Raw genomic sequence first — 10,180 nt, forward strand, 5'->3', positions numbered from 1 at the left:
CTTCTCCCCCTTCCTACACCCCCTACGCCCCTTCCCTCTGGATTTGGGGAGGGACCGACGCATGAAGCTAGGTAGATGGGTAGGTAAGGGCCGGTAAGTAGGCGCATTTCGGTCGTGCCGTAGTGCTGTTACTGTTTCATGATGCACCCAAGGGGCACTGCCCTCCTTGCCCTCAGCCTACTCGGCACTTCGTGACTTGTGCCATACTGTCGTACCTTTGCCGCGCTGGCCTCCGCCAGCTGGTTTTGTATCAACAGTTGATCTCTAGCCGCCTCCAAATCCCTGGTCAACTGCTGCATCATCAGGGGCGCACCACGAGCCCCAGCGTTGACGTGTCCCGTACCGCTGGAGCCGCCGCCGCCGCCGCCGCCGGCTGTCGTACCCGTGCCTGGCCGAGACCGCGCCGGCGACGCTGTACGGTTTGTACTCGCGCCGGAGCTCAAACCCCCGCCCGGCGGTGATCCTGCGCGATCTGGCACCAGGCCCGTATTCGGAATGATCCCCGGTGTGGGCCCGGGCGCCAGGGAGGAGCTCCTGAGGGGGGATGTGTTGGAGTTGCGGCCGAAGGCGACGGGGGAGGAGCCGGGACGTGCGGGCCGGGTGGCGGCGCTGCCGCCGCCACCGCGATCAGCCATAACGGAGGATCCGCCCAGCGCGGAGCGGGCGGACTGAATCCTGCCGCCGCCGCCGCCGCCACCGCCGCCGCCGCCAGCTGCGGCGGTAGCAGCGGCAGCGGCGCCCAGTGCCAGCTGGCCGCTGGCGCTAACAGAGTGTTGCGTGTGGTACGTGGCGCTGGACATTGGCCGCCCACCCGCGCCTAACGGTTGCAACCCCCCCGATGCCGTTCCAGCGGCGGATCGTGCGGTGACGGCGCCGCTGCCTAACTGATTTTCATGCTGGTGGGATGGCCAGGTGTTCGTAACGCTGACGCTGAGCCCGGCGGCGCGGCCGCCGCCAGGGAAGGCTGCCAGCGATGACATCGTACTGCCGGCGCCGACGCCGGGGACACCGGCGGGCCGGATGAATTCCGTCACCTGCGGTGTGGACGCGCCGCCGTTGCCGCCAGGGAAGGCGGACGATGGTCTACTGCCAGGTACGAGCATCAATGTACGATTAGGCGGCGGCAGCGTCATCGCGAGGTTCGACGGAGGGGGCGCATAAATGGGGCTGCCGTTTGGATGTGTTGCTAAGGGTGGGGGGGACGGCGGAGTGGCCCAAGCCACCGGCGCCATCGTTTCATCCCCTCCGTCGCCCAGCGGCGGTGGCGGTGGCGGCGGCGGCAACCGCGGTGACCGCGGCGACTGCGGCGTCGTTCCATCTTCCAACTCCAAAGGTTCCCCAGTCAAGTTCGCGGCACCGAGGCTGCCGCCTCCGTTGCCGTACGCGTTCGTCGCCCATTCCGTACGGAGTACGGACTGTAGATAAATCTTGCCGCAGCTGTCGCGAATCCACTCAACCACAATTCCCGACAATGTCAACCGGTGAGCCTTCTCAATGTACTTCACAAGGTGTGACGTCAGCTTTCGAAATTCCAATTTTAGCGTGGCGTCGACGGCGCCCTGGCCCGTGACGGGGTCTGGCGTCTCGTCCAACGCCGCAGCGCTGGCGCCGTACGCGAAGGACGAGTCGTTGACAAAGGCGTCGTCGGCACCCGGCGGCAGCGTGGAGCCCTGCGCCACGTACCTCCGACTGTACTTCCGCTGAAAGGTGTGACAGGTGATGTTGTTGGCGCCAGATGCGACATACGTGGTGACGTACCGCAGGTCGTTGTGGGGCTGCTCCGGGGAAGGGGAGGGGGGGAAAGGGTAAAACACATGACACACATATTGACACGCGAGAGGATTCCGGCCCAGGCGGGCCCCCACCCCGCCTCCATCTGCAGCAAGCAGTCCAAGACGTCGACAAGCTCGGGGAGTGGGGGGTTGTCCGCTGGTCGGCTGGTCAGCTGCATCACCGCCGCTGTGTCATCACCATCACTCAGCTGCCAGGCCCCTTTCACGGCGGAACAGCTGACCGTCATCAGGTACGGCCGGGCCCCCCCCCTCACCCCGACTTCATGAAATCCCCAGACAGCCTGCGGGTTTCCCCTCCTCTCCTCCTTCCTCTCCCCCCCCCAAGACAAGGAAGCCCGCTGGGCCATAGGGCCGCCCGGCGGGGTAAGGGGGAGAGGGGCCTCAATGGCAGGTCCCCGACTCCCGCCTTTCTTCGCCACAGCGCCCCGACAGGCCCAACTCCCTAGGTGTCCTTCCCCACCTCACACCGCTCTCCCTGGAGCCCCGGAGCCCCCCCACAGGCCCATGCGGGTGGCGGGGAACCTGCATTGAGAAGAGCCTTGAAACGCACCTTTCCCCCCCACTCACGCTGTCCCGCCACCTCCCCATCCCGTCGCCGTCCGCCCGTTCATGCACACATACATACGTACTACATACATACATATGTGCATACATACCTGCACAAACGCTTGCAGCACCTGCAGCGAGTCCACCTCCGGAGCTGCCGCCAGGTTGCCCGCCTCCAGCCGGTCGGATAACATTTCCGTCAGCTGGTTGAAGGCCTGCAGCCGCAGCAGCTGGGGATGGCCGTCACCTGGCGGGCGAGGGAGGGGAGGAGGGGGAGGTGAAGGGACTGAAAATTGGACTTCTGTTGGGAGGGTGTATTGGCACGTCGGAGTGAGAGTCACGCCGAGACCTGCGGTGGGCTGTGGGAGGCCGGTGGTGGTGGGGGAAGGGGGGAGGTGAAGGGACAATTGCGCCCGGACAGGACGGGAGGGTGGGGGCTGAAGGAGTTGAGGGTAAAGGCTTACAGCGGCACAGCAATCACTTAGACGAGGGGAGTGGGTTGGCAACGTGAAAAGGGAGAAAAGGGGAGCGGGTTCAGCGCGGGTTCTGCTAGGGAAGGGAAAGGTCTGGGGCTATGTGTCTGGGTGTATCGCAGCATAAAAACTTTTGGTAGAGTTCAAAAGACACTGTACAAGGTGATGAACCCCTCTGGACATATTGTAAAAGGATTTGAGCTGTTTAGGGAGGGGCAGGCGTGACCTGGCGGGGTTGCCCGTAAAACCGAATTGCCATGCGCCATGCGGCGAGCCGCGGTCTGAAACGACAAGTTCCCCTACCTGCCCGTACAACAACAACATATTTACTGTAGTTTGCCTCGTCGCACTCAGCGACCTGAATAAAGCGTCTCCGAATCGCCTCCATCGTCGTGTTATGGCTCGCGTGCCGTTGGATATAGCCCTCCTGCCCGATATGCCCAACCAAGAAATAATATAGTGATTACGAGAGGAAGAGAGGCTTTGGCAGTCGAATTACCGCTCAGTAACAGTGCCAGTATCCCCGCGTTGCTTACCTTGTTCGTTGCCCACCAAGCCGATAGCTGCCCATATCGAAAAAGCACTGTGTCCGGAACGTTTATCTTACATTTCAGTCCCTTATCCTGCGCGAGCAGCGCCGACGAACTTGTAGTGAGCATCGGACAACGCTTTTCAGGCTGCTCTGCTCTCCTTGAGACGTACATTCCAAAACAGCGCAAAGAAGGAGCACCAATCAAAGTTCGTGTCCATCGCCATTATGTTGCGGTAACTAAAACATGCCTACAAAGCGCGTCGAAGGCGAACAGAAAGGACAGGGCCTTCGAAAAAGCTATTACGCTAAGCCTAAACCGTTCCGATGGCATAAATTACTTCGAATCCAAAGCAGCGGGCTTTCCACCTGGCAGTGTGAGCATGAATCCATCTGCTCCACTTCGAGGAACACGGACAGTAGTACACGCGGTACGGCAAGCTTGATTTCCATTCCATAAAGCTAGGACTTCAGGGTTTCTCACTTGAAATAATTGCGCGACCTGTGCGTTCCATGGGAATGGCTTTCGGATACGATAAACCATAGCACCAAGCAAAATAGCTGGCGAGCGAAGGACAAGCCTCGCTATCCGTCCGCAAAACGTTTCTGATTGAGTATTAAGCAATGTTCATTCAAACCGAAAGATGCTCGTTTCGTCAGGCACATGCAATGCTTCCGGTGGCCTGGCGTGTAGCACCCGCGAATACACAGCCATTTTCCCCTCCGCAAGCTGCCTAAAGCATCCGTACGTGCAGTTGGCAACATGGTTCTCGGGTACCGCAGAAATACCATGTAACGGAACTAGTGGACAATTGGAGAGCGAAAAGCATATGCTTCTGCAATGTCAAAACACCCGACGCATTGCCCTTCGTGGCGCGACTGGCTTAAGTCAGCACGGGAATCTGAGGGAGGTAGTTCCGGGCCCATGGAGCGGAACCTCGTCCAGGTTGCTGAAATGATGTTGATGGCTTGCATGCTGCCCCACTGTATCTCAATCACCCCTTTAATGACCCTGGCTCCCTTAGTACGCCAATAATCGGGGGCCGGGAGGGAACCGCCCGCTCAGGTGCCACCTAAATCTCTCCGAGCAGCCGCTTGAGCGTCTCCTCCTCTGGGCACATCACATTTGGATCTAAAGGAGGACTTCACAGACACATATAGCATTATGGTTCTCCCACAGATACATTTGCAGGTGCAAGCACGACTATGGCTACAGCTCTACTTACGATCAGAAATGCAGGCAGAGATAAAAAAACTACCGTAAAACCACACCGCATTTGTATACATGGCTAACAGCTTTAAACCTCGGTTTGGCTCGGCGGCCAGCCTACTATATCCTCATTACATCGCTGGTCGGGTTCTGAACGACATCCACTTGTCGCACATAAATTGTGAGTTCCTAAAAAACGCCCACGCGCTTCAGCAAATATATTTAAGCCAACAAAAGTGTTCTAAAAGTCTTTTGGAGATTGCTGGGTGCGGGCGGTGAGGGTGCGCTGTTCCGTATCCTTTTCAATCTCTACGTACCCAACGCAATCATCCGCAAACACGCGAAGCATGTCGTGGTGTCGCAAAGAATCATGAAACCTTAGATACAGTAAACGCTGTGCGAATTTACAAAGTGATCACTGGCCAGCTTAAATTTAGCCAATATCACATATCTAAGGCTGCCGTACATGGCCGCTTGGTCTTGCAACATTTGCGCGCCGGCTCATCCGTAATTCATTCGTAGGCATGCAGAGCTCATATATCTGTATATGATTGCTGTTGCATTGTACGAATCTCACGCGGCGCCTGTCCTTAGTGCCTAGTTACCCTGCCGGTAACGCTGACAAGAGTACTTGCGCCCGAGGCTTTTGCCTTCATTTAGACTTATAAGGGAGATATTTCACATAACTGGCCTGCTTAATATGGAACGTAATAAACCTAAGGCATAGACAATCGAATACCGGCACAACAGTGCCTGACCAGCAAGCTCGCGATTAAACTTCTCTGTTAACTTGCATTTTGATCTCATTCTTAAACACATTTGGTCATGGGTGGAGCAGGTTCCACGGTACGCGACAGGGTAGCTCCGTCGGCAGGTGGTATGACCTGTCCATACTTTAATGATTAATGTCCCCTATGCAACAGGAGGCAGGCAATGTCGTGCGCGTTCAGCCTACACCTCGTAACCAGGTGGTGAGTCCGTCTCTGCTCTCGCTCGCACTTGCCTGCCATGCATGACCTATGCCATAGATGCCATACCTGGAAACCTAATCCAGACTTAGGTTTTTTCATATATTGTCTACCTCATTTTCTCCGTGGCGTACCTGCTGCACTGCTCTTTTGGACATAACTTTCTGCTGGCATGCGTCGTAAATGTCGCCGCGGCAGGTGCCCACCATGGAAGCTTCTCAGCCCACGCAGCCCATGGAAGACTCGGCTAGCTTAAGACTACAACTGAAACAGGAGAGAGAGGAGCATGCGAAGGCCTTGGAGGAGGCAGTGGCAGCGGACCGCAAACGGCTGGACGAGGCTGCAGCGGTGGAGCGGCGGCGATTAGACACAGATGCGGCTGCTGAGCGGAGCCGCCTGGATGAAGAGGCAGCTTCACTTCGGGCTCGCTTGGATGGAGAGGCCGCGGCAGAGCGGCGGCGGATGGCAGAAGCGGCCGCGGAGGAGGCGGGGGCAGTTCGAAAGCGCCTGGACGAGGACGCTGCCGCGGCGAGGGCGCAGTTGGATGAGGAGGCGGCAGCGGATCGGAAACGCAAAGACGAGGAGGCGGCGGCGGAGCGCAAGCAGCTTGACGAGGCGGCTGCCATGGTACGGAAGCAGCTCGATGATGAGGCGGCAGCGGAGCGCACGCGGCTAGATGCAGAGGCCGTGGCTCGGAGGACGCAGCTTGACGAGGCGGCAGCAGAGGAGCGGCGGCGTCTGGATGAGCGGGCCACAGCGGAGCGGCGGCATCTGAACGACCTGGTAGGTGTGCTGCAGCCTCAGCTGGAGAACCTGATGGCCCGGCTGGCGGCTGGAGGCCCGTCTGCTAGGGCGGCGCTTGCCGCTACAGCGCCCCAGAGCACTGGCATGTTGATCGGGCCAGTGCAGCCGTCTGCAGCAGCGGGTGCGGCTGCGGCTGCGGGGTTATCGCCAGTGGCGTCCATGCCGGCACCACTGCCAGCGGCGGCCGTGCTTGCTGATAATCTGGCGGAAATGGGACCTCAGGCCACTACAGCTGCTGCTGCTGCTGCTACTGCTACTACTACCGTGTCGGACAAAGTGGCGGCGGCGGCGGCAGCGGCAATGGAACAGGAGCAGCGGCAGCTTGAGGAGCAGGAGCGACGGCGGCTTCGGGAGGCAGAGGCTGTGATGTTCGAGGCGCGGCGCCAGGCAGATGAGGAGATTGAGAAGAACTGGGGCCAGGAGGTGTGGTGGGAGGGTATGGAGAGGTGTGGGAATTTGGGTGCGGGGGAGCGCTAAGCGGCCAAATATCTGCTCCCTTTCCCCCTAGGCTAGGCCCAGCCCTGGATCTTTTTCCGAAGGTTCAAACTTGTGTGTTTATAATACATCTGAATCCTTAGCAGGGCAGAGCAAACCGTTTCTGCAGCATCCTGTAAGAATTAAAGCTCATTCCTTCCCACCCTTCTCCTTCCCCCTCTCCTTATCCTCATGCGCCTCCTCCCTCCTCGCCCCCAAGGACCTTCTGGCCTCCATCCCCTCCACGGGTATGCAACTGGAGCAGCTCCCCGCCAGCATCCTCGACCTCCACGACGGAATGCCCCCCCAACTCAGCAAGGCCCCCATGCGGCTGCTCTCCCTGGACGTTGTCCTGACCTGGCCCAACATCCGCGTCTACGAGGAAGTCGACGTCGCCACGGAAGCCCTGGAGGTGCCGTACGCTGACGTCGACGCCGACACCTGGAACACTACCATCATCCTCAGCTGGCGCTGGAGCGCCGTCAAACCCACCGAGTACACCCCGGGCTTTGCGCCCATGTCCGAGGCGCAATTCGCGGAGCTGACTGCCGCACTGCGCCGTGCACAGGACGGGGGCATGCGGTATGTGTGGATAGACTGGAGCTGCGTGCCCCAGTACAAGTCCTCTCCCATGGTGGAGGTGCTGCGCTCCAAGGTGTTTTACGCGCGCGCGCGTGCCATGATCGTATTGCCGACGTTCGTTCGCATCCCAGCCGACGGCGTGGTGCGGTTGCTGCTGACCAAAGCCATGCGCGTCGTACGCAGCCGCGTCATGACCTCGCCGCGATGGGGCATCCTGCTGAAGTTGCTGGAAAGCATCCAGGCCAAGGAGACTGTCGCGGGTCGGGAGTACTTCACCCGTGTGTGGACGTTGGCGGAGCGCATGGCGCGGTTTGGGCGGCCCGAGAGGTTGTGTCACTGGCTGTCGCTTGAGAGTTGGCTGGGCATGGTGGTAGATGCGATGTTGCGGAGCACTGAGGACCGCAGTGCGAGTGAGATGTACAAAAGGATGTTGGGCGCCGAGGCGGGCCGGCGGCTGGATGCGTTGCTAGACCCGCTGGAGGCCGCTGTCAAGACTGGCAGCATGCACGTCTCAGAGGGGCTGGAGGAGCAACTGGCAGAGCTGTTCAATTTGACGGTGGGAATCTGGCACACTAACAAGGTAGGAGGGCATTAGGGGATGAGAATGGGGGTATGGGGGAAGGGGGGTTTGGGAAGGGAACGGGGTTCATGGTCAGGGATGTGTGTCTGTGTGTTACAGCTCGAGTTGCGTCAGCCTTCAAAGGTGCGCTGTAACGAGAGCCGTAAGCTGTCCTTTCCAAGGTTTGAGCCGGACAGGGAATGAATGGAGGCGCGAGGAATGGGGTTGCACCTAAGGGGGGGCCTGGGCTGGGGCCAGGGGGAGGAGGAGGGGAGTTCCTGATTCCACTCTTTCCATCGCCTGCTGTGTCGTACTCTCTCTTTCACCCTCCCTTCCCTTCCCCTTCCCCTCCTGCCTGTCTACTAAGCACTTGTATGAGTACGAGTACGGGCGCACACGTATGCAAATCCATCCTCCTTTGACATCAGATGCCGTACACGAAAAACCCCACCCCACCTATCCCCTCCCAGGAGCTGGCGGAGGCGCCCACTAAGGACTGGCTGGTGTCGTACCTTCTTGACGCACACACGGGCATCTACCAGGCTTGGTCGGAGGCGGATCGAGTGTGGTCGGTTTACAGTTATTTCTGTTGGAAGCAATTGGACCAGCGCAGCGAGGCGGGGCTGCTGGAGGCTGTTCAGGACCTGGTTCGTGTGGCGGGGGGCAGCAGGCGCCTGTTGATGGCTATGGCCACCAAATTGGGCCTGGCGTGGAAACTGCCGCCAGCTGAAGTGGACAAGAAGCTGGTGGTGGAGGCTGAAGCGGGCAAATGGGCGGAGGTGGCGGTGGCGCTCGAGGAGGGCGCTTTCCCAGATTACCCCGGGACGGTGAGTGCGGGGGGGAGTGGGATGCGGATTGAGGGTGAGGTGGAGGCGGAGGTGTGAGGATGTGGTTTCTACTTGTTACTGCTCATCATGCGGGTGACCATCACGATGACCACGACGGTATATCGTTTATTTATTCTCCTGTGTTGGGTGGCTGCTGCTGCTGCTGCCCTATTCTCGTATGGGGTTACAAGAGAGACTTATGAGTCAAGCTCTTAGAAAGCTAACAGCTCCTATATCTAGAACAAATTGCGTTGCAATTTTTATTATTCAAATCAGAATGAAAGGTATTTTTTGTTGTGTGTGTTGTCATATTTCAGGACGGCGGTACCGCGCTCTACTTCGCGGCAGAGAAGGGCAACCTGGACGCCGTCAAGCTGCTCATCAAGTGTGGCGCGACTGTTGACAAACCCAACTTGGTCAGCTTAAGAAGGGGGGGAACGGGAGAGGATGGCTCAGGGTTTAGATAGTGATGTGTGTGTGTGGGGGGGGTTGAAACTGCCTGCCCTGGAGGGAATATGCCGGGGGACGAAAGGGAGAGGGAGCGTGCTGAGCTGACACACGTGTCGGTGCGTGCCGGCTGGCCTCAATTGGTACTGTTATCATAACCTCGCATACCTCCCACCAATACATACATACGCACGTACACGCATACCTTGTGCTGTACCGCTGGAATGTCGTTTGCGTTGTCCGCTTGGGCCTTATCTGTCCGTAAACTGGCCTTCCCTGCGTATGTTTGCCAGTGTGTCATCATGTCGACGTGCCTGTCTGGTTTCGTCCGCGGTGGTTATGGTGGTTGTGGTGGTTATGGTGGTTGTGGTTGGTTGTGCAGGTTGGCGCCACGGCTCTCCACGCGGCCAGTGCCAAAGGCCACGCGGACGTCATCGCCGCCCTGTTGGCGGCGTCGGCCAAGCTGGAGATCACCAAACAGGTAGAGGAGTGGGGTAGGGTAGGGTGCGATTTGGGTTTTCATATGTACGGCACAAGATGGCGTGCGGAAAATAATGGGGGGTTTTCCCGGCGGGTTGAGGCTGCGTACTCATATAGTCACTGCCGTACACCGCCGCATTAGTCTTCTCACCTAGCTTCATTGTCATACTGTTCACTTTTCTCCCCCCCTCCCCTCCCCCTCCCCCGCTTGTTCTCCCCCCCTCCTCCAGGGCGGTCGCACCCCTCTGCATGTGGCTGCCGAGGTGGGCAGTGAATCGGCGGTGAGGGCGCTGCTGCGAGCTGGGGCCAACAAAGATGCCAGGGATGATGTGAGTGGGGGCTGCGGGGGATGAGAGAGAAGGGGGGACCCGAGTGGAAGGAGTGTGTGTGTATTGGGCACGGGCGAAGGTGCAGATGGGTGGTGGGGTGGTGGGGATTCTAAGTTTTGGTTGCAGAGGGTGGGTTGGGTGGATCAGATGTCGATGGGA

The 10,180-nt window shown here is 59.1% G+C and overlaps 1 protein-coding gene across 1 annotated transcript in view; it reads right to left on the reverse strand.

Annotated features, from left to right (window-relative positions):
* VOLCADRAFT_115928 (uncharacterized protein) overlaps window positions 1-3,435 on the reverse strand; it is a gene marked incomplete at both ends in the record, with an annotated part of 8,662 nt that extends 5,227 nt beyond the window's left edge. Inside the window, 8 exons of the mRNA XM_002946478.1 lie at window positions 216-293; window positions 480-712; window positions 812-1,034; window positions 1,224-1,437; window positions 1,615-1,775; window positions 2,450-2,586; window positions 3,116-3,239; window positions 3,349-3,435. Of these exons, the coding sequence (XP_002946524.1) occupies window positions 216-293; window positions 480-712; window positions 812-1,034; window positions 1,224-1,437; window positions 1,615-1,775; window positions 2,450-2,586; window positions 3,116-3,239; window positions 3,349-3,435 (1,257 nt within the window). The remainder of the gene's footprint in view (window positions 1-215; window positions 294-479; window positions 713-811; window positions 1,035-1,223; window positions 1,438-1,614; window positions 1,776-2,449; window positions 2,587-3,115; window positions 3,240-3,348) is intronic.
* Window positions 3,436-10,180: the final 6,745 nt, after the last annotated feature.

Source organism: Volvox carteri (assembly GCF_000143455.1).
Source record: "Volvox carteri f. nagariensis unplaced genomic scaffold VOLCAscaffold_3, whole genome shotgun sequence".
Classification (NCBI taxonomy): domain Eukaryota; kingdom Viridiplantae; phylum Chlorophyta; class Chlorophyceae; order Chlamydomonadales; family Volvocaceae; genus Volvox; species Volvox carteri.